Source organism: Chelonia mydas, chromosome 2, assembly GCF_015237465.2.
Source record: "Chelonia mydas isolate rCheMyd1 chromosome 2, rCheMyd1.pri.v2, whole genome shotgun sequence".
NCBI classification, from domain to species: Eukaryota; Metazoa; Chordata; order Testudines; family Cheloniidae; genus Chelonia; species Chelonia mydas.
In genome coordinates, this window is record NC_057850.1 from 187,162,599 (window position 1) to 187,189,880 (window position 27,282).

The window sequence follows — 27,282 nt, forward strand, 5'->3', positions numbered from 1 at the left end:
TTTCACTTAGCATCTGTTGGAGATGGAAAGAGCAATATATACTCCAACTTTATCAGTCACTCTAGCGCAAAACCTTAACACAATGACCTGAGATTCTTTTTTAACAACAGATAGGCACATCTGACACATTGGGGACATTTTTCTGCCTTAATGTTGCTGAGGTCCCTATTAAGATTTTCTGCTAGAGTGTGAATTTGATGGGTGCTAGTCCTTGACTGCTTTTTAGAAAGAGTCCATGGATTTAGTCAATAATAAGGATGATAAGCAATGTTCCCTCTAATTTTTTACAGGCTGTGTGTGCAAAAAATTTCTTCTGTGCAAATTTTTGACAGGGCGTGTGCGCAAAAAATTTCTTCTGTGCAAACTGTTGTGCTTCTGTGCAAATTTTTGTGCGTGCGGTGTTTTGCTGTGTGCGCAGGGTTTAGGATCTGTGTGCGCGCGCACATGCACACAGCTTAGAGGGAACAGTGATGATAAGGTATATGGGAATATAAACTGACAGCAAAGGTGAGATAGGAACTCATAGTCTCCTTATTCCCAGCCCAAGAAACTTTCCCCTAGGTTCAGGAGTATTTGGCAGAAGAGTCAGTCAGTCTCTCTCCCTTTCTCTCTCTCTTGCAGTCAATGAGCAGACATGTCACAACATAACTACTAATGACAACCGGTTCAGTCTGGTGCATTTCTTTTCAATTATGAAGAAAGTTACATTGCCAGAGCAGTATAAATTGTCTTATGTAAATGAAAAGTAAGCCCATGATGTCTGTCTGTTTCAATACAATTTTTAAAAAAATTAATTTACCAATATACACATCTTTGTGCCACAAAGATTTTATACCAGCTGGAGAACAGGCTTTCTTTCAACTCCACTGTCTTCATATAACATTTCTCAATAACTTGTATTATAGAAAGTTTGCAAAATTATGTCCACTCTACCATTGCCTGATTGATATTGATAACTTTGGACTCAGAAGGCTGTAGAGTTCAAATCATATAAAATTTAAGTTTTTAAAAAAAAATGGATACAAAAAAATGTGTTTTGGGAGACTGGAAACATTAAAAAAAGTTTTTAAACATCATTTTTAATATTTTTTTCCTTTCGCTCTTTTGCGGTGGGAGCTGGAGTAGACATAACTAACAAAAATCCACATAAACAATCCTGAGTTGGTTTACTATGCTTTGTTTAAAACTTGAGAAAAAGTACATTCTTAACTTCTGAAAAAGGTTTTTAATTTTGTGATTTTCTTATTGTATTTCTCAGACAATTTCTAGTAATGCAATGTAAATCTAAGGGAAGCATGGAACCAGTTTGCAGTGATACTTTCAACATTAATTTTAAAAACATACAGTTTCTGACAAGCTTTTAAATAGTACATCCTGATTTTTAAAAAATCCTAAAAAACAAAAAACAAGTATAAGGGTTTTCATTCTCCTCTGTTTGTAAGGGTCCAACCACAATCACGCAATGTCCAAAAGCACTTTCAAAATTAGATATTCCCTGTTATCAAAGTCAAAGATCCTATTTTCTCAATTTGTAACAAATTGAGAACATAAATCAATAGTCTTACAATGATAAAGAATGCTATACATTACACAACAAAGTAAAAAATAAGCACACTTTAACCTTCTCAAATCCTAAGTGACCATGTCTAATCATGACTAGCCAGTTCAGGGAAACAAATCATGACTAGCCAGTTCTATAGAATGATTTCAATGTTAATTAAGTATAAAAAGATTACACTATATGGTAATAATTTTATTTACATGCATTATTCCAACATCTTTGTTTGTATTAATAATTAAGTCTAAAACAAACAAACACTAAAATCAATTTACAAGTACAATTACTCTGTTATAAACTTTACAGCACAGAACCAAAATTTACATTTGTATATGAAAAGCAAGAAGAAATAACATTTTCTCTTAAAACAGTTGATCTGTCCTTTCCTGAATGGCTTTCTTCCCTCTGGGAATAAACTTTCCAATCTTAGGGCAAGTCTACACTACAGCGCTCTCCCATCAGCATAATTACTCCACCTCCACGAGAAGTGGAAGTTATGTCAGCTGGAGAGCATCTCCCGTCAAATAGCACCAGGGTGGATAGCGCTTTGGTCGATATAACTTGCGTTGCTCAGGCGGGTGTCTCTTTCTCACACCCCTGAGAGATGTAATTTACAACAACTTAAGCAGTAGTGTAGACCAGCCCTCAGTGTCTTCCTATTCCCCTTCCCACTATTTGCTCATCCAGCATCAGCCTGCACTCTTGCCTTTCACACAATCTGGCCAATTCTAGGGTGGGACACTTTTCCTCTCCAGTCTTTTGCTATATGGAACATTCCTCTCTCTCTCTCCAGCCTCAATATCAAGTGACCATTTCTTTTCAAATCTTTCCCTTTCACTTACTCCTTTTAATTTTTCTCACCCTCTGTCATAATTTACATCTTATATACATTATATACCTGATTTACATCTTTTATAACATTTTTGGATAATTTGTCTGGATTTTCCTCAATAAGAATGGATTTACACAATCTGTAGCCCCATAAAAAGTCTTTATTGATCTGTTGGGGCCACAAACCCCAGTATGAGAGCATCTGACCCCGAGGAATAAAATACACTAAGGGCTGGTCTACACTACACAGTTACATCGACGTAAACCAGCTTATGTTGACCTAATTATGTCAGTGACTACACGACAGCCTTCCTCCTGCCCATGTAATGCCCTACTTCACCAACATAACAACTGCACCTCCACAAGAGGCGTAAGGCTTATGTCCATGTAGTTCGGGCGATGCATCCCTTACATCAGCTGCCTTGTCACTTTCATGGCAGGAGCCATGAAAGTGACAAGAAAGCTGGACAGTTAGAGCCCTGCTGCCCCCACTCCTCTGGAGAGCTGGGCGGCTTCAGACCCAGCTTCCAGCTGGGGTGAGAAGCCCGGAGGCAGCCCTTTCTCCCCACCTCCCACCAAGCAGGGCAGCCTTGTCAATTTCACAGCTCAGTGAGCAGTGAATTTGACAAGGCTGCAAGGCTTTCCGCTGCTCCACGCAGGGAACAGGGGCAGGGGGCGAGAAGCCCCAGGTACCTTCCCTCCACTCTCGGCGGGGAATGGGGAGAGGATGGGGGAGGCAGCCTGGCGAGAGCCCAGGGGCCTCTGGGGAAGCCAGACTCCTGGCAGGGAGCTGCCAGCGGAGCTGAGAAACCAGGCTGTCAGCTCCCCACACTGCCCCTTTTAGGTCAGTGCAAGCGCTCCTGGTGAGGACACAGTCCACCGACCCAAGGAGGGTAGTGTGAACATGCACCACATCAGTAATCGCTGAGGTGGCTGCAAGTTGACCTAATATAGCTCAATTAGGGTATGTCTACACTAAGTTTATTCTTGTGTTAGTACTATTAAATCCTTCTTGAAATATATAATGCAACATACACATAATATTTCAGACTATGTGGCAGAGCATAGGTGCAACATCCATAGTAGATGAAAGCGCCAAGAATAAAAATTTAATCTAAGAGTAAAACAATGAAAAACCCATTCTGATGCTAGAATTTCCATTTCCTGGTAAATGAAAGAAAAAGATATGACAAATGAGATATTAGAAATTCCAAGTGATGTAAATGCCATTTGCTACTAAAAAACATGTAGATATTTAAATCTCATACTTACCTCTGCCAATACCACAATCAAAATAAGGTCCGTTTTTGAATCTGGAAAAAGTGCATTTACTTGTGGAGACAATCCAATCAGTGCACAGTTAGTAACTACTGATATAACACTCATAGTTTCAAAAGCCAACTGAAATAAAACAAAAATGGAATATAATTAGTATCAATATGTCTACTTCCTCCAGTCCTCTTGGGACAAGGTTTTTCCCACATGTACCAAGTTCTGACAGACCCAACATTTTTACCCTCCTTTTTCTTTTACATTACACTTCTACCGGATGAAAAGTTGAACAGATTCTATCAGGAACCTGTCAACATCTCCTCTTAAATGGATAAGCAGGGTCCACAACAAGGCTTACACCATCACAAAACCCATCATTAGCACCCTCCAAACCGTACCTCTACAGCAGTGGTTCTTAACCTGGGGTGCACGCACGCCCTGGGAGTGCAAGATGCCCCTTCTGGAGGTGCGAGACATGCCAGATTTTTTTAGAAGGTAAATCATCGAAAACACAAATTAAGCACAGGCACGTAAATACAACTACTTTGTTTCATCAAACCTATGTATTTATTGACATTATACATTTTTTAACAATTACTGTAATACACAAACAAAAAAATATATCAAGGTTTAAAGAACTGACCTACTTCAATGATTTTTGAGAAGGGGTGGGAGAACATATTTTGATTTTTGATAAGGGGTGTGAGAGCATATTTTGAGAACCAAAGGGGTGCAGGCTGCAGTAAAAGGTTAAGAACCACTGCTCTACAGCTATGGTTGGCTCTTCTTTGTGTTTGCTGGGGAAAATTCAAGCACTGTTCGTCACAATATGATGAACATTTCATAGGCCCTGAAAGTTGTTTTGGGACCATTTACATCTCACAAGCTAGATTCGCAGGATATGAAATCATCTTCCTGAAAATCAGAATTAACTCAAAGGGAAAAAAAGGCTGAATGGCATCCCTATCTTTAGTACTTTCATCTTACCCAGAACATGAGCATGGAAACAGTAGCACATACTCCTACAGACCAGCCGCCCGACTGACTGGTGTACAGTGTGTTCCTAAGGGAAAGCCACCTCTGACGTAATCAGTGTCAAAGAGCGAAGTTTTAACCAGGGGTACTTTAGCATTTAAATCTGACTTTAAAAAGAAATTTTCTGGTGTCCTGTGCTGAGGTTTTGACTGCATCTTCAATATTAAGTATTGGAATATTAAGTATATGAAAACACCAGGGGAATTCAGAATAAGATTTTTAAACAACTCGTTCCACCAGCCAGAACTTGTTGGAATAAAATGAGCCATGTTTTCAAACGTAAATACACAGAATTTTATGCTTTCATCTGTACATCAAGCATTTACATGTGCACGCCAGCAAGGTGACTGACTTGTTAGGTGCATGTTCACAGGCAGCTGATTTACACGGACATAAATGGATGTATATGTTATTTTTTATTTACAGTAGCACACGTGCTAGGAACTTTCTACACTTCCAAGAAAGATGAATCCTGCACTGAGGAGCTCATAATCTAAAAAGCATGCATAAAATAGGTGCATGCTAATATAACGGCAATATTGTGCATACCTTTGAAAATCTGACCTATAAATGAGAAATTTTCCTATGAGTAAAGGAGACTGGCAAAATGTAGTGTCTGCCATGATGAATCAGCAGAAACAACATTCACTATGACAATAAATCATTGACTCAGCTTGGCCAATACAATAATTCAAATGGTTCTTTACATAGAATACCCTCTATCTAATCTAACACCTTACTACTGCACCTCATATACAAAATTAAATACTAAAAGCCCTGAATTTACTTTCTTATATTCATAAAACTAAACACATTCCCACAATTCACTGAAAAGAATGATATAAAAAAAGTGTAAAAAAAAAACTATTAAATTCAATAAGACTTATCTAAGAGATCATCTACACTGCAGAAAGGAACTGTGATTTAAAGTAAATTAAAACATGTTAGTTAATATAAACATTTTCAAAGACCACTAAACACCTAGTACATACAGAGACAATAAGGTTTTAAAATATTAGCTGGTTGTGGCTACTTCTATGTGGTCAGCCCAAAAGGCATATTGTAAATGTATACCATGTGCAGTTGCTGTCCAGCATCACCCCTTAGTGTTATCTAGCAATATAGTGCTTCAAATATAACTCCATCCCAGTGAATATCTGTGTGCATTTCTAATGATTTTTTCTCAAAATGATTTGTGTATTTTTTCAAGATTAATCTCCTTTGTTGTTTCCTATTCGTATATCTAATTTCTGTCATTTTGAATTCCCCCCCTCACAATATTATCAACACCTCCCAATTTAAAATAATATACTAATTTAATTGTTGTGCTCTTTGTCCCCCCTTCCATATTATTAGGGAAGATGTTAAATAAAACTGGGTCTAACACAGACCACCCACTTGACACCACCCGCAACCTATTTCACACTCACTAACATCTTATTACTTGCATGGGATACTGCAGTCTTAAAAAGAAGCTGCTGTCTCTTGCAACTGCAATATGAATGCAATATATGCAGTCCAAAAAACCCAAAGGAAGATGGGATTAAGGAAGACAACTCAGAATGGCAGATAGTTGAAAACCCTACAATCCTGCTAGAAATGGGTAATGTCCTAAGGCATTGAAGAGGAGAGGTGTCTCAAGTACACTCTAACAGCAATTGATGGAGCAACAAGCAGCCTAAGCTTATGGTAACATACAAGGGCAAACAGAGAAAAGTGAAAACCAGGTTACCTGCCAAACTCCAATATTTGCTGTGGGTTGTGAAAATGGACGTTTGAAGACCCTGCACATTTTTAAGGCATCAGAATACATCTCTGTGATGTTGTTTAGCACTGCGAAGACAGCTGCTAAAGGATACACACATGAGAAAAGACTCACGTAGCCAAACTGTAAGAACAACTCCAAGTAATCATCAAAGGTGCCCTAAAAAACAGAGACAAAATAAGCACATTTTATCCTTTCTAAATATATGATGAAAAGCAGAATCAATAAGATGGTAACCACATGTTTTCCTCCCCAGCCTTACTCAATTGTTCAGGAAGGAGTGGTAGGGGAACCCAAAGCACTCATCCTCTAAATTACTTAACTTTGGTCTAATCTGGAGTTAATTATTCCAATCCTGTTTACGATGGGGGCAAGAGTGTTCTTTTGGTCAAAAGGACTTTCTACAATATTACCAATAAATACCTTTATTATTGGTATAAAACATTAAAAAACATGAACTAATCCTACAAACAGGTTTAGATATTCAATCTTTGCAGTACCTCAGTGAAGGAGTAACTACAGACAAACCACACTGTAGGTAAGATGTTGCCATGACTTTAAACTAGTATGACAACCTTCAAAGAGCTGTGCAACAAGCTGTTTGTACTGTTGTTGTAACAGTGTTGATCCCAGGATATTAGAGAGACAAAGGTGGGTGAGGTAATGTCTTTTACTGGACCAACTTCTGTTAGTAAAAGAGAAAAGAAGAGCTCTATGTAAGTTCAAAAGCTTGTATCTTTCCCCACCAGAAGTTGATCCAATAAGAAATATTACCTTACCAACCTTGTCCCTCTAAGAAAAGTGTTATCATTTCAGACTGCCAGCGTGAATGATAAACAAAAGCAACTGCAGGCTGATGTACATGTAAACTTTGTCTTGTCCTTCTGAGCTACGCCATATTAAAATCAAAAGGCAAAGTTAGTAGCCTGCAGCCTGCTTGAGAGGACAAACACTGAAACAACAGCATGGCAAGTCAGAAGCAGTTCTGGCAACTGAACAGAATACCAAATGCATGCAAAAAGTGTGTCCTGAGCACATCTGCAAAATACCTATCATCTAACCTTTAAACCAACAGTTTGGATAGCTAATCAATCCTTTTATTGTGACAAATTTCATAGTCAATTAATAAAATGCTTTTATAAAATATTTTTAATTCCTATTTAAGAAAAAATCATCTAACATTACAAAATAGTATAACACCTTTTAAGAAAAAGCGTCCATTGCATAAGAGAACAGTTATGTTTCCTTTCTGACCATGAAAAGCCATCAAATGGATTCCATTTTAACTATTTTTTGCTATGCAGTGTTCCCTCAAAGAGAGACGCGTTTAGCATATTTCATTTTGAGAGGGGAAAAAATAAAGGTTAGAGAGTATTTTAAATAATTAGTGAGGATCATGAAAAAAGAAAGAAAGCCATTTTTGACTCTGTATCAGTAGCATGCCTCTTTTCAGTCAGTCTGCTGGAAGCTGAGCTGTCAAGCTGGCTAGTCTCTCTAGTATCTAATGTACTTTCACCAGCAAAACACAAAGAGGCAGTAGAAGCCTACAAGCTCAAAATCAGCTCATGGATATGGGAGAAGGGGCCATTTCAGCTACATTCCCCAGTCAAGATCACTGTTAAGCAGCATAGCATAGCTGTGTCTGATAAGCTATTTAATTTACGGATTAGACCCCAGGGGAGCTAACCTTTAAAAACCCTGAGATATATCCACAGAAATATTTTACATAAACTCTGAATTTTACTTCCCGCTTGTTTAAGGATACTTGCCAAGTGTCACTCAACTAGAGTGACAGTAACACATTTGCCCCTGTTGTCACAATCACCCAAACAGTGCTGCAGGCAGTGAGCAAAGTTTTCCTTTCAGCTCCTCCCCTTGATTACTGCAGGCTACTCCTGGAGCTGCTCCCTCACCCCATCCACATTGTGGCTATGTCTACACGACAGTTTATGTCGGCATAACTTGTGTCACTCAGGGCATATGTTACACCAACATAAGTGCCAGTGTGGACAGCACTATGTCAGCGGGAGAGCTTTTCTGCCAGCATAGCTTCTGCCGCTCGCTGAGGCGGTTTTATTATGCCAATGGGAGAGCTCTCTCCTGTCGGCATAGAGCATCTTCACCAGATGCGCTGCAGCGGTGCAGCTGTAGCGCTGTACATATAGACATGCCCTTTTAAGGCTCTCAGTGCAGCACAGAGGGGAGGAATAGGTGGCCACCACTACTACTTCCTAGCCCTGAGCAGCTATGTTTAAGCATAAGACGATGGATTTTCAGAAGTCTTCACACTGTACACTAGTACTTAAAATAGAGATCCTCTCAGGGATAGCTCCATTCCCAACCTCCGAGTCTTATTTCCACAACTTCCTTGTGAAAATTACAATAATCAGCTATATAAGGTAGTAAAAGGAGGAAAGTATTAAAGAGACAAGATGCACTTTAGTGCAATGGGTGTAGCAGTTTGAGTAGGACCATCTTCCCCTCCCCTCCCATTTTTATATCTTCTACCTAAAATAAAGCCCTACACTATTAGTATTTAAGTCTCCTCTTATCCCAACAGCACTCAACAGTTTTATTCTCTCCATGTTGCAGTTTGGATCTGCCTTGTTTGTTTGGTACCCTTCCAATTTTGGATCTGCATGATGAAATTTATGCCCCAAAATATCCATCAAAGATAAGTATGAAGCAATCTGACAGGACTAAGAGATTGGGATTGAGGACTACTCTGCTTTTTTGAAGTGTAGTTGGCCGAAAGTCACTGGAAATCCTACAATGATTCTATGCTATACTCCTGGAAATATCAGCATTTAAAGACAGACAGATGTTTCTCCCTTGTGAAAGTTGTAATTCTAGAAATACTGTTGACAACCAATAGTTCACTGTTTGAAAACCACTGGTATAATACGGCACTTTCACTATTACAGTGCAGAGCTATTGTTAGTTTTCAGATGGGAAATAAAACTGAGCCCTTAAATATATGTAATCTAGTGAACTGAGATTGGGCCTGTGTGCATTTGGGCAAATTACTTAATCCCTCTGAATCTTAGTGTCTGCATATGTAAAATGTGGGTAATATTTACCTTTCTGCCAAGGGTGTTGTGAGGATTAATACTTATACAACTTTTAAGATGTAAAAACACTATTCAAATACTCTCCTCATGCTTCTAAATTCTGCAGCATTTTATGCAACAAGAGGAGCGTTTGACCTGTTGTTCTAGGCAAATTCCAAATTGTGTCATGAACTACTGCCTACTAGAGATAAATTACTTAACTGTAATACTTATTCTCTGAAACTATATATTATAATGCATTAACATGTTTGGCTCTGTGCTTCCAGCATCTGACCAAGCAGGAATTCCTATGGGTAAAAGTTCTAAGCCTCTGGGGAACCCTTAGGGGCAACTCACAAAGTTCTGGGGTCAATGCCCTATGCTCTCCTGTCAGTTCCTTAAAAAAAAAAACAAAAAAAACAGGAAGAGGTAATTTCCAAAAATAAAGTCAATTAAAATACAGTTTAAAAAATTGTGCAAAAAATTACAGAACACTCTAAACAATGAGGAGAAGAGGGTGGGGAAATAGCCATCTACTGGGAGATTTCATATATATCTTCAGAGAAAAATAATTACTGCTAAGTAATTTTATTTTCTCCAGAGATGAACTTTCTCCCCGTGAACTCCCCAACCCAAGGAGAGTAGAAAAGTTTGAAGGTGGTTTATAAGGTTGAAAAAATGTAATGGATATAACTGCCAGCAGGACAAGAAAGCAATGCCCTGGACAGTGACAACAGCAATAAAGGGAGGATACTTTCCTGTTCTATAACTAGAGTTCTTAGAGAGGTGTGATCCTATCTGTATTCCACTATACATACCATGCACCTGAGGTTGAAATTTTTTTCCAGCAGCATCCGTTGGTCCACACCTATGCCATTCACCTCTTTGTGCACTGATCCAAGGAAACAATGGGCAGTGAGGACTGACTGCCTCTCCAGTTCCTTCGCTACCAAAAATCAAGTCATGCCCTGAAGCAGAGGGGAAGCGGGGGCAGGTACTGGAATACAGATAGGGGCCACACATCTTGAAGAACTCTAGTTACAGAACAGGTAAGTAACTTTACTTTCTTCTTCAAATGCTGGTCCCTATTTGCATTCCAGTGTGGGTTATCAAGGAGCAGGATCTATTACTGAAGTGCATGCAAGGACAACAGGGGGAAAACAGCCAACATGAGCACAACAATATCCAGGGAAGCTTCAGTTGCCGAGGCCTGAACTATAGCTTAAATGTCTGGAAAAGGTATGTATCAAGCTCCACATGGCAGCTTTGCCAATTTTACCAATGTGAACATCTTTCAACAAGATATTGAAGCTGCCTGGGCTCTGGAAGAGTGAACTCTCACATCTTGTGGTGAGCTAGTGTTGGCTAACTCATAACACAGGAAGTTGCATCCAGATATCCATTCAGCGAGCCTTTGGGATATTACAGCTTTACTTCTCATCTATTCTGCTAAACGAAACAATAACCTAGGTTTCTTTCTGAACAGTTTTGTCCTCTGCAGATAGAAAATCACTGCTCTGAGACTATCCAGGGAATGTAGACATTTGTCTTCATTAGAAGTGTATGGTTTCTGAAAGAAGGTATGTAAGTTAATAGTTTGAGGTGAAAGTCCGAAATCACCCTGGGAGTAAACTTAGTTGGCAGTCTCAATATGATCTTATCCTTGTGTAAAACTGTGTATAGTTTATCTGCCATAAGGGCTCCTAGCTCTCCCACCCATCTCACAGAGGTGGTGGCTATTAAAAAAGGCTACTTTCATGGAGAGATGCTATAGCAAGCTGGATGCTAAATGGAGTTTTTGTGATCGTTGATAGGACAAGATTAAGGTCCCACATTGGAGGTGGTTTGCTTACAGGTGGAATGGTCTGAAGCAAGCATTTCAGGAAGCAGAGAGTAATAGGATGTGCAAAAATTGAGTAGTTATTGATCAGGGAATGGCAGGTACTGATAGCTACAAAGTGAATGCGTATTGAGTTGAAAGAGAATCCTGAGATCTTTAAGGATATGAGGTAGTCCAGGATAGCAGGGATGTCTGATTCCTCTGAAGAAGTGTGCTGGTTATGAGCCCACATGGAAAAATCATTTCCACTTGACTGCATAACTGCATTTTAGTAGACTCCTTTCTACTGCTGTTGAGAATAGCCTGGACATTTCTGGATATCTCTCAAGCATTTATTCTCTAAGCTCAATGCTCATGCAAACACCAGGTTGGCAGTGCAGTGAGTCTGGATTGGAATGCTTGATTCTGCCTTTGTGTTATGTCAACAGGTCTGGGAAGGTCTGGAACGTTGACATGTAGATGAGCTAACAACTGAAGAAGGCTAGGAAACCAGAATTGCCCTGGGCCACTTAGGAGTGGGGTCATGCTGATCACACCTTGCCCTGCTGGATTCTCTTGTTACCTCAAGTCCTGAGGAGATGGAGGAAAGACGTACATTAGTTGTCCTGACCAGTGAACCAGAAGCACATCTCCCATGGAGTTCTGACCCAAGCCCCTCCCCACACCCTCGCCCCGAGCAATATTTCAGGCACTTTTTCTTCTTGCAGGAAGCGAAGAAGTCACAGGAGGGGGACCCCCACAGATGGAATATTGTCTGTATTACTGAGTCATGAAGTTCCCACTCATGGTCCTGAGAGAAGCACCTGCTGAGGCTGTCCAGCCAGGTGGTGTTTATTTCTGGTAGCAGCACGGCTGATGTTGAATTCACCAGTTCCATAGTTATACAGCATTACAGTGAGGTGAATCTCATGCCTCCCCATTTGTTTATATACAACACAGTGGTAATAATGTCCAGCATCATTAGAATGTGGCAAGACTATATGAACATGAAAAAAAATGCTTGAAAGCCTCCCAAACTGCTCTCAATTCAAGATGGTTTATGTCCATTCTGTTTTCTTTTGCTGACCATGTGCCATGAACAACCCAGCAAAACATGGAGGCATCTGTGATGACAGTCTTCTGTCATAAGGTTGGAGAGAACGGGACTCTTGCACACATGATTCTCATTTTCCCACCAACTCAGGGAGGCCCTAACCTCTTGAGGGAGGGAGAGTCGTTGGTTCATAACGTCTCTGGCTAGTAATTAAACTGAGCAAAACTTGGCCTGTAGATAGCAAACACATAACTTCACAAATGGGGTTATGTAAGTACAAGTATATGACCCAGAAGGATGAGACAGGAGCAGATTTGCATTTGTGGGCTCAGCCTGAGTTGCACAGCAAGATGTTTGATAGCCTGGAACCTGTCCTGCAGGAGAAATGCTTTGGCTGGAATCAAGTCCAGGGTTGCTCCTATAATTCTATGGACTGGGGTTGGCACCAAAATGGAATTTGCTAAGTGTATGCGCAGACTGCTGGAGGTTGATCAGTTGCTTGGTTGCTGAAAGCATCTCCTGGTAAGATTTCCCTGTCAGTAGCCAGTTGTTTAATCAGGGGAAGACTGATGACCCATGACAATGGAAGCGAGCTGCTATGACCAAGAGAACTTTGGTAAATTTACCCTTGGTGCTGTTGGAAGACCAAAGGGAAGCAACTTGTATTGGAAATGTTCATTCTCTATGATGAATCTCAGGAACCATCTGCGAGAGGGGTGGATGTCTATGTAAAAATAGACATCCTTCATATTGTCAGCCATGAACCAATCCCTTCTGGACAATGAGCGGATGATAGATACCAAAAGTAACCATTCTAAATTTCATCTTGCAAATAAAGATATTGAGTTGTCTTCGGTCTAAAATGGATCTCCAGTCCCCTTTCTTCTTCGGTATGGGGAAGTAATTTGAGTGGAACACCTTCCACCAGTGTTGTAGAGGTACTGGTTCTATGGCTTCTCGAATAAGGAGGGAGACTGCTTCTTGGGAGAGCATCCTTTTGTGAGAGGGATCCTTGAAGAGGGAAGAGAAAGGGGACTTTTGGAGGGGGAAGAGAAAAGAACCCAGTGATGTAGCCTGAATGTATTATATCAAGTTCCCATTTGTCTGTTATGATGGCCTTCCAAGTATGGAAAAAATGGGCCATCACAACAGACAAATGGGTACTTGATATAAAAGAGCAGACTTGGGTAGTGTGAATGGCATCTGCAGTTGACACTGGAAAGGCATGTTGGAGGAGCCATTTGTTTACTGCGCTGTATATTCTGCTTCTTTGTCAGAAGTTCCTAAGCCTATTGACAGAAGAAGGACTTGGAGCACTGTATGAGGTCTGCAGGATGTGGTTCTCTCTCTTCAGGCCTTGGCTGTCAATTTCTAATGCGCACAGGGTTGCCCTTGAGTCTTTTAGTGAGTGCAAAGACTTGTCTGTCTCGTCATTGAAGAGATTATTCCCTTCAAAGGGCAGATCCTCCCTTTGTGGCTTGTAAATTGCAAGGAAATCCCAAAGGGTGAAGCCATGGCTCTCTGCACATAACTATTGCTGAAGCCATGACTCATGATGCTGCCAGCTGCATCTACGGAAGACTGCAGGGTTGATCTGGCTATCAGCTTTCCTGCCTCAATCAATGCCTGGAACTGCACTTTGTGTTCCTGTCTGCAAATCCTTGGAATTTAGAACAATTAATAAAGTTGTATTTTGAAAGTAGAGCTTGTGTCTCAGCTATTCTAAATTGCAGGCTGGTTGATGTAAAGATCTTCGTGCGCAACAGGTATATCCCTCTATTTGAGGGAGGAGATCTGGCCTGGTGCTGTCTGCTCCTTTCCATCTGGGCCTGAACTGGGGAGTTTGGGGTCAGGTGGGTATACAAAAACTCTCGTCTCTTGATGGCACTTAATATTTTTCTCATTTCTTTTAGAGGTAGGAGCCCAGGTTGCCAGCATGTGCCAGATAAGTTTAGCTAGCTCCATAATGGCTTCATGGACTGGAAGAATGACACTGCTTGGTCCTTCACTTTCAGGATACCAAAAAGTTTATGAGGAATTACTTGAACTCCCAAATCGTACCTGCAGAGTGTCAGCCACTCTCCTCAAGACATCTAGAAAGACGTGAAATCATCAGGTGGAGATGGTGAAACCAGTGCCATGGCTTCATCTAGAGACTATGAAAACACTGTCAGTGCTGGTGGTACGTTCAGATCCACCTCTACTAGTTCTTCTTCCTCTTCAGATGGTAATTGCGAGAGGACTGGTTCCTCCCTTGGTGGAAATGGCTGGCATGATTCACACTGTGAGCGAATCATAGAATCATAGAATAACAGAGTTGGAAGGGACCTCTGGAGGCCATCGAGTCCAACCCCCTACCCAGAGCAGGACCAATCCCAACTAAATCATCCCAGCCAGGGCTTTGTCAAGCCTGACCTTAAAAACTTCTAAGGAAGGAGATTCCACCACCTCCTTAGGTAACGCATTCCAGTGTTTCACCACCCTCCTAGTGAAAAAGTTTTTCCTAATATCCAACCTAAACCTCCCCCACTGCAAATTGAGACCATTACTCTTTGTCCTGTCATCTGCTATCACTGAGAATAGTCTAGATCCATCCTCTTTGGATCCACCTTTCAGGTAGTTAAAAGCAGCTATCAAATCCCCCCTCATTCTTCCCTTCCGTAGACTAAACAATCCCAGTTCCCTCAGCCTCTCCTCATAACTCACGTGTTCCAGACCCCTAATCATTTTTGTTGCCCTTCGCTGGACTCTCTCCAATTTCTCCACATCCTTCTTGTAGTGTGGGACCCAAAACTGGAGACAGTACTCCAGATGAGGCCTCACCAATGTCGAATAGAGGGGAACGATCAAGTCCCTCGATCTGCTGGCAATGCCCCTACTTATACATCCCAAAATGCCATTGGCCTTCTTGGCAACAAGGGCACACTGTTGACTCATATCCAGCTTCTCGTCCACTGTAACCCCTAGGTCCTTCTCTGCAGAACTGCTGCCTAGCCATTCGGTCCCTAGTCTGTAGCGGTGCATTGGATTCTTCCGTCCTAAGTGCAGGACTCTACACTTGTCCTTGTTGAACTTCATCAGATTTCTTTTGGCCCAATCCTCCAATTTGTCTAGGTCCCTCTGTATCCTATCCCTACCCTCTAGCGTATCTACCACTCCTCCCAGTTTAGTGTCATCCGCAAACTTGCTGAGGGTGCAATCCACACCATCCTCCAGATCATTAATGAAGATATTGAACAAAACCGGCCCCAGGACCGACCCTTGGGGCACTCCGCTAGATACCGGCTGCCAACTAGACATGGAGCCATTGATCACTACCCGTTGAGCCCGACAATCTAGCCAACTTTCTACCCGCCTTGTAGTGCATCCATCCAGCCCATATTACTTTAACTTGCTGACAAGAATACTGTGGGAGACCGTGTCAAAAGCTTTGCTGAAGTCGAGGAATAACACATCCACTGCTTTCCCTTCATCCACAGAACCAGTTATCTCATCATACCATGAATCAATTCATGGTACCATGCATACAAATCCCTGGACCCCAGTATGGCCAGAGTTCTGGCTTATACATAGGTTGCAGAGGACCCCAAGGCATAGGGTATTACTATTCTGGGTTCAGTATGTCACTGTATGTGGATGAGAAGGATCCCTGAGGTTTTGGATCCTCTATTCAGGCTAAAGTCTTGTTTCTGAGTGTGGGAGGCAGGTTCTTCACCTGCAACTGACTTTCCCAAAGACAAAAACATGGGATCCGCCTGTATCAGTCATGCCATTGGGACAGTAATGATGATGGATCCCACTTGGTAGAATGGATCAGAAAATGGCTCCTGTCACTCCAACTCAGAACCAATGGAGTCAAAATTTCCCTGATGAGTACTAAGTTGAAATAATAAGAGACTCCGGATCAGGAAGTATAATAAAGCCCTCCAGTGATGTGAAACTTTCCTTAGTTTCAGAAAGATGAGGGCTTCTCTCTTTTGCATCATCAGGAGACGAGTACCAGGTGGTTTTAGCATGTTATTTTCTTTGCTGGAGTGTGGCAGAGCCAACAACGTATGATTGTCTTTGCACAGTGCCACTGATTGCTTGGTCTAGTGGTCCCAGTGCTTATGTTCATTCGGTGCCAGTGGTAGCATTGAGCCCTCTAGTACCATCTTCTCTTTTGGAGCCTGCAGATCTGCTGAGGCCTCCTTACAGCTCTTCAAAGATCCACGAGCATCTCTTGACTGAGCTGGTGTTAGAGAAAAGGCTCTCCTCTCAGGGGGATGATCTCAATTCTGGGGCGTCTCCCCAACTCATGAGAGTTTTCTACTCTCATATGCAGATTTATGGGAGTACTTATCTCTGCTCCTGCCTGCCTCCACATCCAATACGAACTTGGTCGTGTGTTTCTTGGCACTTCTAGCCACTGTAAAAGGAGGGGGCTGTCTAGGCTGGGTCAGACTGCAGACTCACAGCATGCTTCATAAGGTGTTTCTTGAGTCTGTCTGCCTTTGCCTGTTTGGTTCGGCTGGGACAGGAGCAGCAGTTGCACTTGGAAATGACCAGGGCTTCTCTGAGGCAATATAGACACAGCGGCTGGTCATCTGAACCTAGGAACACCCAAGAGTAGGAGAGACAGTTCTTAAAGTCAGGATTTGGGACACAATAAACCTAGTATGGAGGATGAGGGGAAGGCCCTCCGCCACAGACTATACTAACTAACGATATAACTCTAATACTATACTAAATTAACAAAAACTGTTTAAATGACCTAAAATGAAATATTTACAATACTTACTGGTTCAAAGAGAAAAAAGGTCAGAGGACACTGGAGAAGTTCTGTCTCAGATCATGGAGCAGTAGAGAAGGAACTGGAGAGGCATTTAGTCTGAACTGCCCCTGATGCCCTCAGATTGGAGCACAAAGAGGCAAATGGCATTGGCATACACCAACAGACAGACCCTGCTGAAAAAACCCTCCAGTCTCAGGCAAATGGTGTGCATGCGTACCCCAAAGTGGAATACACATAGGGACCAGAATTCGAGAAAGTTTTTTTCTTTAATTAAGAATCTTACGAACAAGGATATGGAAGACCCAGAAATGCTGCAAATTTTGAGAGATGCTGTGAGCCAGACCAATTGCCACAGTACTGATAAGTCACAGTAGTAGCTCTACCAAAGGCAATTAGAAAGGAACTGACTTTAGGAAAAGGGTGCGTGAAGTGTCTTGACAGCTCAGAACATTTGAACTATGGGAGTTCCTTCATAGGCTTTTGTTAGAAGCAAAAGACTCATGAGCAGGAAATCACTGGCACAGGTATTTTTGGAGAATATCATTGCGCTGGTGGCAGGGATGAATGCATCTTTAGTAAGCATACCAGGGACATAGAACAAGAAAAAGGTGGAAATAACTAGAAAGTAAAGAAGTTTTAGATTATGAGATAGGTTACACCTTCTAGACCAGCATTCTCAAAATGTGGATAAGGACCCCAAAGTGGATTGCGACCCCATTTTAATGGGACCGCCAGGGCTGGCTTATACTTGCTAGGGCCCAGGGCCAAAGCCGAAGCCCAAAAGCCCCACCACCCGGGTCTGAAGCTGAAGCCCAGTGACTTCAGCCCTGGGTGTCAGGACTCAGGTTACAGGCCTCTGCCAGGGGCTGATGCCCTGGGGCTTTGGCGTTGGTCCCCTCTGCCCGGGGTGGTGGAGCTCGGGCTTCGGCCGCCCCGCTTCCACCACCCTCCACCCCCACCTTCAAGGGCAGCAGGGTTCAGACTTCGGTCCCCCATCCTGGGATCGTGTAGTAATTTTTGTTGTCAGAAGGGAGTCGCAGTGCAATGAAGTTTGAGAACCCCTGCTCTAGACATATCCTTTGATTTTTAACAGTGGAAATTATGAAGGGGTAATGATTAGAACATTCATATCCCTAGAGGGGACACAAGTATATTGTGTACCAAAGGCACTAAAAGAATTGAGTATAACGTATTCTCGTATCATTCCTTGTTTATTTAAAATTGCAACATGATTTTTACAATATCTATTCGCACAAAACATCTTAGACTAATAAGCTATTTTACCTTCTGCTGGTAAAAAGTGACCAAATATTTCTGATGCAGCAACTTACTATCCTACTTTATGATGAGACAGAACAGACTGAAGCAGTTGTTACATTAGCAATTTAGTTTTCTCCGGGTTCTGTGGTTTGTTTGTATGGGACACATCATGACTAATGCACAATACCCAAAATGTTTACACCACATCTTCACATTCCCTTCTAAAATAAAACAGTTCTTTCTCTTCACAAGCCACTACATTACAGTTATCTAAAATTAACATATGGCCCCTTTTTGTCAACAGTAAGTTTCAAAAGTTTTACCAAAGTAGCATATATTCAACTTACAAGATAGGTGCCCATTTCTTTTTCCAGGTTGACTTGCTCAAATAATGAAAGGTCAGTATCCACTTTTACGGAGTACACCCTTTTCTTCACTTTCGTATTATGTCTCTTTTGGAGCCAGTAAGGAAGTAAGGCTTCTACAAATTGATTAAGGATCTGTGAAGTTATCAGCAGAGTAGCCAAGCTCTTAAGAAAATTAAACAAAACAATATTTATTTAACACTGTGATATATGTTAAATTATTTATTATTTTGTGCATTTAGATTACATTGTCAATGGTTATTTATAATCACAATAAAAGCAAATCTCAGGCCAGTCTGGTGGTCTAGCAATACCACAACACATACGAGGTAGATCTAATTCCCAGTCTTTGCCAGGGGCTGGTAGGGACTAAGTGCTGAGCACGCTGTACACTCAGTCCCTTGTGGGGAAAATGAATACTTCCCCAATGTGTAACAACCCCACTGACAAAACTAATAACGGAGCTAAATGGGCTCCAAAGCAAGGCAAATTGCGGCCTTTTCAGACAAAGGGTCACTATAACTAGAGTTTGGGAAAATAAAAAGAGGGAAATGGAGGAATTCTTGTACCTCCAAGGACAAGCAGCTCAGAAATCACCACATCAGGAAAAACAAAGGACAATATCAAACACAAGAAAATCTTAAGTGACACTGTAATTCATGAGAGTAGCATTCCATGTCCAATCTCCCATTACCTGGGTGAGGAGGAGCTCCTCAACTGCAAAGGCTGGTATTTATAACCAACAGTTTTTAAAACTGGCCTTTGTTTCTTCACTTTCTGCTTTTAAGCTGTCTGTAGACATTTTCTAATTTGTAGGTTTAAACTGTTGCTTAATTTACTTATTTAAAAAATTACCCGCAAAGACAAAAAAAAATGTTTGTGAAACAAGAAAACCTGAAAGTTTGTTAGGATTTATTTTTGTTTTGTTTAATTTCTTTTCCAGTTGCTTTTTAAATTAAAATATCAGCAATATCAAGTCTTGTCTTTCCTGGTTTTTCTGGAGGTCTCCTTGGAGGACTAGAGAACTCATGTTCAAGGGTTATCAGCATTAAATCGAAGATTTTTAAATTTTTAAACAAAAACATCTTTTCTTCCTATTTTTCATGCATTTAAGTTAGATGGATATCAATAAAAACAGAGTGAGTTTTAAAACGTGACTAAAAATGATTTTCCCCTCAATTCTTTCCCAATGCTTAGTTTTTATGGTAGTTGTAATCCTACTGTTCTCCAGTCGTCAACAGAGTCCCTCAGGAAAAACAATGCAGACAAGATTTGAAAAGTCTAATGCATAACAAAAAAAAAGGAAAGAGAAAAAAGGTTTCAGGCCTTGTTTATATATCAAAAAGATATTAACCTCCCATCCACCTTTTTCTCCTTTGTAGGTCAAATTGTTTGAAAATATTTTCTTATTTGTAGGTTTTATTTGTGCCTCTTTAATATTGTTATGACTTTGCAAATATATTAGAGGCACTGAAATACAGATAACTGGATTTGCCAGAAATTATTAACAGAGGGTGAACACATATCCTATATTAGAAAAGCAATAAAAACCCTCTGAATTCCTATTTCAACTAACCCTGTATTTCTTAGATATCTTACAGTTTCCAGAACTCACCTGTCGCAGAAGTTTCATATCAAAAAGGACAAAAGCAATGTAGAAGAGGGAGGCAAAGCAGTTTAAAAAGTTGAACTGCAAAGAAAAAATGTAAACAGTATTATTGAAAAGTAAGCTCAGGAGAGCAAATGTAGACTATGATCAATAAATAGCACCCAACATAACAGCTAATTCAATTTAATGTTGCTTAAGGAACATTCAATTTTGTAAGATGAAACAAAAAAATCTTTAAGATACAGCATTACTGAATTGAACAATTTTTTTAATGCAACTCCACAGAATGGAAGCTACAGTTCTCAGGTATTCACACACACACACACACACACACACACACACAAACCTAGCTGCAATACTATGCAATTGTATATTATAACAACTAAAAACCACTAATATTTTTCATGGGCATGCACAGAAAATGTTCAGTGATTTATAAAACTTATTTGCCCTTTCTCAAACATAAGTAATTATTCCTCAATGAGGGTTTTAGCCCTGATCCTGCACTGTGATGCACGCAGACAGACCCCTGCGTCTGTGCATAGACCAGCTGACTTCAGCAGTGCTCTAATCTATGGAGTTGTAGGGTGTGAAGTGGGGCTATATCTGCATAACTTATTATTTCTGATGGATACAACTTTACAATATTATGAAAAATTGCTGTATATGGAGGGCCTATATGTATGTAGATCCACCCTGCTGACAGGGCCTGTATGTATACCTCAGACACGTACAAAGGGAAATACTTAAGGTTAATGACAGTACTTAGACCTCACAAAGGTTATGCAAAAAATAGCTGAACCTTTGGAAAACACAGTAGCTGATTCCTCAGTGGTTCTCAAACTGTGGGTCAGGACCTCAATGTGAGTTGCAACCCCATTTTAATGGGGTCACCAGGGCTGGTGTTACACTTGCTGAGGCTTAGGGCCGAAGCTGAAGCCTGAGCCCCACTACCCTGGGCAGCAGGACTCAGGCTTCGGCTTTAGCCCCCCCCCGCCCCGTCAGGGGCGGCATTGCTCGTGCTTCAGTTTTGGGCCCCCCCAAGGATGGCGGGGCTGGGGCGGGCTCAGGATTCAGTCCCCCCATCCTGGGGTCATGTAGTAATTTTTGTTGTCAGAAGGTGGTCGCGGTGCAATGAAGTTTGAGAACCCCTGCTGGAGGGAAGGGGGATGAAGAAGCAGCAGAAAGTTTTCAGGAGGACAACAAAAGAGGCCAGGTGACAGAAGGAGTTTAAATAAGAAAACCTCACAAAAGCATGAGCAGACAGGAAGCCAAAGCCTAGGACAAGGGAGAGTAAGGTCACAGAAACTGGGTGAGGGGCTCCAGAAGGGTGAGGTCATCCAGAATGTAGCAGCTTCATGGGGCAAGGGGGGACAGTCTGTTTTCCTGAACCAAGATGGCACAAGGACCCTGGACAACACAAGGGACTCAGACCCCAGATCAAAGAATGTCCTGGAGTGGTGAGGAAAGTGAGATAGGGACCTGTGTTTGGTGTTTACTGTTTTGTATGATCCGTACTCTCCTGTGCTTTATATGAGTAAGTATAAAGGAGCATAAAAGTGTTAGTCTGTACAAAGTATAACATGTGTTGACTGCTTCACAACTGCTGCCTGCCCGAGGGACTTGCACTGAAGCCAAAAGCTTCACAGCTTTGGAGTGGAATTATGGGTGAGTAGTGCGTTTAACTAATTGGAGTATCTTGGGGGTCTGTGCTGGTCCTGGGGGCCTAGGGCAGGTAAGCAGAGCAGCCCCACTTCCCAGAGGTGTAACAGACAGAGCCAGTGCCCAGGAAGCCACACAAGGAACCAATGCTGCAACCGATAGGGGCTCTAGAAGTTTCACACACCCCAGGGGATCCAAAGCACAGAGGCTGAGATTCCTCTCATTACACTGGCAGGGAATGCCCACTATGATCTGTGAAATAGGGGTTCAGCCATGCAGAGGCAATAGAACAGAGGTGGGCAAAATACGGCCCGTGGGACCGTCCTATCTGGCCCCTGAGCTCCCAGGAGGGGAGGCTAGCCCCCAGCCCCTCCCCCACTGTTCCCCCTCCTCTGCAGCCTCAGCGCACCGCACCGCCCCGCCAGCGCTCTGGCCCACCACTCCTGCCGGGCAGGACAGTGGCGTGGCTGGCTCAGGCCAGGCGGCAGGGTTGCGAGCTCCTGCTGCTCTGAGCAGCATGGTAAGGAGGTGTGGGGGGGGGGGGTGGATAAGGGGCAGGAGGTCCCGGGGGGCAGTCAGGGGACAGGGAGCAGTTGGATGGGGCGAAGGTTGGGGGGGGTGGGGCTGTCAGGGGACAGGGAACAAGGGGCGTTGGATAGGCGTAGGAATCCCTGGGGGGCTGTCAGGGGGTGGGGGTGTGGATAGGGGTCTGGGCAGTCAGTGACAGGCAGCGGGGGGGTGGGGTGGATGGGGGGGTGGTCCCAGGGGGCATGTCTGCGGGTTGGGGTGTGGACAGGGGTCGGGGCAGTCAGGGGACAGGGAGCGGGGGGATTAGATGGGGGTAGGGTCTGGGGGGTGGTTAGGTGCGGGGTCCCAGGAGGGGGCAGTCAGGGGACAAGGAGTGTTGGATGGGTCAGGGGTTCTGAGGGGGGCAGTCAGGGGGCGGGAAGTGGGAGGGGGCAGATAGGGGGCAGGAGCCAGGCTGTTTGGGGAGGCACAGCCTTCCCTACCTGGCCCTCCATACATTTTCACAAAACCGATGTGGCCCTCGGGCCAAAAAGTTTGCCCACCCCTGCAATAGTAGGATCAGGGCCTTAGGCTGCAAATTTAAAATTCAGATGTTTAAGTTATTTTGCACAAAGTTCCTGGGAAAAACAGAATGGGGTGCTATTATTCTTGTAAATATAAACAAAATATGGCTGACTGGACTTAACGTACACTCTTGAATGACAATTCACCTTTGGGCTGAGAAGAGGTATGGAAAGTTTCAGCCTAAAAGAATATTTTTTGAGAAATTTGTTCGTGAAAACAAAGAGATTACTGAAAGATCACATGCAACTGTAGTATAGCACTTATGACAGCAAAAGCCGGAGCAACCAGAATGTTTTGTAAATAATACTTCCCCCCAAAAAGTCCATGAAGCAAGATTTAGGAAACCAATGAAAACAACAGCAGCCAGGAAGTTCAAAGTGAGTGTTAATGTGCTCTTTTCAAAATGAACACTCAAAGGTAAGCCACATATAAACAAACAAGCAACCAACTGGTCTAATTTCCCAGGTTGTCCTTTATTCCCTTTTTATAGATGGGCACTATATTTGCCCTTTTCTAGTCCTCTGGAATCTCTCCTATCTTCCAGGACTTTTCAAAGATAATCGCTAATGGCTCAGATATCTCCTCAGTCAGCTCCTTGAACATTCTAGGATGTATTTTATCAGACCCTGGTCACCTGAAGACATTTAACTTGTCTAAGTAATTTTTTACTTGTTCTGTCCCTATTTTAGTCTCTGATCCTACCTCATTTTCATTGGCATACAGTATGTTAAACATCCAGTCACTACTAACCTTTTTGGTGAAAACTAAAACAAAAGTCATTTAGCACTTCTGCCATTTCCACATGTAGTATATTCCCTTATCGTTTGTCCTACAAGATGTATACTTTAAAAAAGCAACTAAAAATATATACACATCTTATTGTGACTCACACAGAAAAACAGATCAGCACCTATAGTAAGTTGCACAGCAAGGGCCTGAAGCAGCAAACACTTAAAGGCCCTGTCTACACTGGCAAGTTTCTGCGCAGTAAAGCAGCTTTCTGTGCTGTAACTCCTGAGGTGTACACACTTAGTGTGCAGAAACTGCACAGTTGAAGCGCTCCAAAAAAAACCACCCCAACGAGAGGCATAGAGCTTTCTGCGCCGGGGCTACAGCACTGCAGAACCAGTGTAGACACCCTGGCTATTACAGCGCTGCGACTGACCTCCGGGAGGTGTCCCACAATGCCTGTTCTCACCTCTCTGGTCATCGGTTTGAACTTTACTGCCCTGCCCTCAGGTGACCAACCGTCATCCCCACCCCATAAATTCCTTTGGAAATTTGAAAGTCCCCATCCTGTTTGCTCAGTGACGTGCAGTTGTCTCAGTGCATCTTTCCAGATGGCCATGCCTGCTCCATTCACCAGGCAATCCCCTGCTTGTAGCAATGCCGAGCTGCTGGACCTCATCAGCATTTGGGGAGAGGAGGCTGTCCAGTCCCAGCTGCGCTCCAGATGTAGGAATTATTATACTTACTGTCAAGGTTCCTTCCCCACTCTGAACTCTAGGGTACAGATGTGTGGACCTGCATGAAAACCTCCTAAGCTTACTTTTACCAGCTTAGGTTAAAACTTCCCCAAGGTACAAATTAATTTTACCCTTTGCCCTTGGATTTCCACTGCCACCACCAAACTTTATCTGGGTTTACTGGGAAATGTAGTTTGGACACATCTTTCCCCCCAAAATCCTCCCAATCCTTGCACCCCACTTCCTGGGAAAGGTTTGGTAAAAATCCTCACCAATTTGCATAGGTGACCACAGACCCAAACCCTTGGATCTTAGAGCAATGAAAAAGCATTCAGTTTTCTTACAAGAAGACTTTTAATAGAAGTAAAGGAATCACCTCTGTAAAATCAGGATGGTAGACCCAGAGGCAGAGGATGACTTGGAGGCCAGAGATGCATGCAGCCAAAAGCTCTTTTCTACCCCAGAGGAGGCTAGCCAGTCACAGCTGTCGGAGGTTGGCTAAGTGCAAACAGGAGAGGAGGCCCCTGGTAAGCGTATCTGATTTTGGGAATCGCTGAATCAAGTTGTTGGGGGCAGGAAGGTTGCAGAAAGCAAGCTTGTCTCCCACCGCATGCCTAGTCCAAGTGATCGAACAGGCTGTTGATTGCTCCCTCACTTTACTGGAATCTCCTTCAGAGATCTCCAGGAAACTCTCTTGGAGATACTGGGCAATCTGCTGCCGCAGGTTCTTCAGCAGAGCTGCTTTGTTTTTTGCCCCATTAATGGTAACTTTCTCGTGCCACTATGCCATCACGCGGGGGGTGGGAGGGACATCATTGCTGCACACAGGCGAGCCACATAGGGGCCACGGTGGAAGCCGCAGGCTTGGAGAAGACCCTCCCTTGATTCCCTGCTCACCCTCAGCAGCGAGGTATCGTCCATAATGATCACATCCTGTGGAAAGTGTGGGGACAGGAATGATCATCAGGCCTCCCCTACAGTGCTGGCTCTCCCCAAGACCCACATGCCCAGTGTACAGCAGGGTCCAGGAAGAGTGATTTATCCTGCCCCTGCAGCTACTCACCATTTTGGGGGTCTTGTGGCTCATGTGTGTTTGCCTATGGTCAGCCAGTTAGTGAGAGGTGTGAGAGTACTGGCTGATCCTAGGCAAGCACACATGAGCCACAAGACCCCCAAAATGGTAAGCAGCTGCAGGGGCAGGGTAAATCACTGAATCAGTGTTGTCTGTGTTGCAAACAATACTGCTTCTGTAAAATATTGTGTTTAAACTTCACAGAGATGACCTTGGGAGCCCAGCCTCCCTCTTTGTTATCGGCAGCTGAACGGCTGCGCAGAATTAGAAAGCGGCCAAGAAGAACTAAGGAGGACTTTCTGCATGATATTATGATGCACTCCACCACCAAGAAACAGGAACTGAAGGAGTAGCAGGACAGCGAGAAGAGGGACTGAAAGGAGAACACGGCAAGCCAGAATGAAGCCACAGAGTAGCTCTTAAAGGTTATGGAGCGCTAAACAGACACGCTTCAGGAGATACGAGCTCTTCAAACCGAGAAGCTCCGCGCCTGCCCTCCCCTGCAGCCGCTGTCACAAAACTCTTTCCCGTGTGCCCCCCAGACACCGCCAACACACTTTTATCAAACTCCTGGCTCCAGTCTACACCTGCAGCATTCCACTCCTCCCACCTCACAGTCCAGTACTGCAGACTCCCATTACCCACTGCACTTAACACCATCTCTCTGCAGTTTGGCCCTACTGAAGTACAGTACCCGCTGCATTGTACTCCAAATGAGAAGGTTGGATATGATCCCTGGACATACACAAATCTTTAGCTGTCCCAGGACCCCTCCTCCTCCTGGGACCTCCCCCTCGCACATTCCCTCCTTCCACCCCGCTGATGGTTCTTTTTTTTCGTTTGTTTGACACTCTCCTCCAGATGTTGTCTTTGAATAAAAGAATTGTGTTGGTTTGAAAGCAATCTTTATTTTATCAATTGAAAGCAAAAAGAGCACTGCAAAGCAACATACAATTATGTTAAACCCCCTTATTGAATCACGTGCACCAATCACCTCCTAGCATTGCAAGCGCTGCAATCCCAAGCATAGCAACAAATATTAGAGGTTTTCGGCTTAAAATTGCTGCTTCAAGGCATCCCTGATCCTTATGGCCCCATGCTGTGCACCTCTAATAGCCCTGATCTCTGGCTGTTCAAACTCAGCCTCCAGGCGCTGAGCCTCTGCAGTGCAGCCCTGAATGAAGCTTTCACCCTTCCTTTCACAAATATTATGGAGCATACAGCACGCAGCTATAAGCATAGGAATCCTGTCATCAGACACGTCCAGCTTCCCATAGAGGCAGCGCCAGCGGGCTTTTAAATGGCCGAAAGCACACTCGACAGTCATTCTCCATTTGCTCAGCCTGTTGTTGAACCGTTCCTTGCTGCTGTCAAGTTGCCCCGTGTATGGCTTCATAAGCCACGGCATTAAGGGGTAGTCGGGGTCTCCCAGGATCACAATGGGCATTTCGACTTCCCCTACGGTGATTTTCTGGTCCAGGAACAAAGCCCCTGCTTGTAGCTTCCTGAACAGGCCAGTGTTCCGAAAGATGCGTGCATCATGCACGTTTCCAGACCAGCCTGCGTTAATGTCTATGAAACGCCCACAGTGATCCACA

The 27,282-nt window shown here is 43.1% G+C and overlaps 1 protein-coding gene across 7 annotated transcripts in view; it reads right to left on the reverse strand.

Moving 5' to 3' along the window:
* ANO10 (anoctamin 10) overlaps nt 1-27,282 on the reverse strand; it is a 237,346-nt gene that overhangs the window by 169,859 nt on the left and 40,205 nt on the right. For 5 of the 7 annotated variants that reach the window (XM_027822503.3, XM_037890359.2, XM_043540867.1 and 2 more), the window contains exons 8-11: nt 20,399-20,473; nt 18,766-18,948; nt 6,429-6,620; nt 3,662-3,790 (exon numbers count right to left, since the gene is read on the reverse strand). In XM_027822503.3, the coding sequence (XP_027678304.2) occupies nt 3,662-3,790; nt 6,429-6,620; nt 18,766-18,948; nt 20,399-20,473 (579 nt within the window). Of the gene's footprint in view, nt 1-1,736; nt 3,554-3,661; nt 3,791-6,428; nt 6,621-18,765; nt 18,949-20,398; nt 20,474-27,282 lie in introns of those variants that run through there. The other 2 variants (XM_027822504.3, XM_043540868.1) reach the window with 1 other exon arrangement.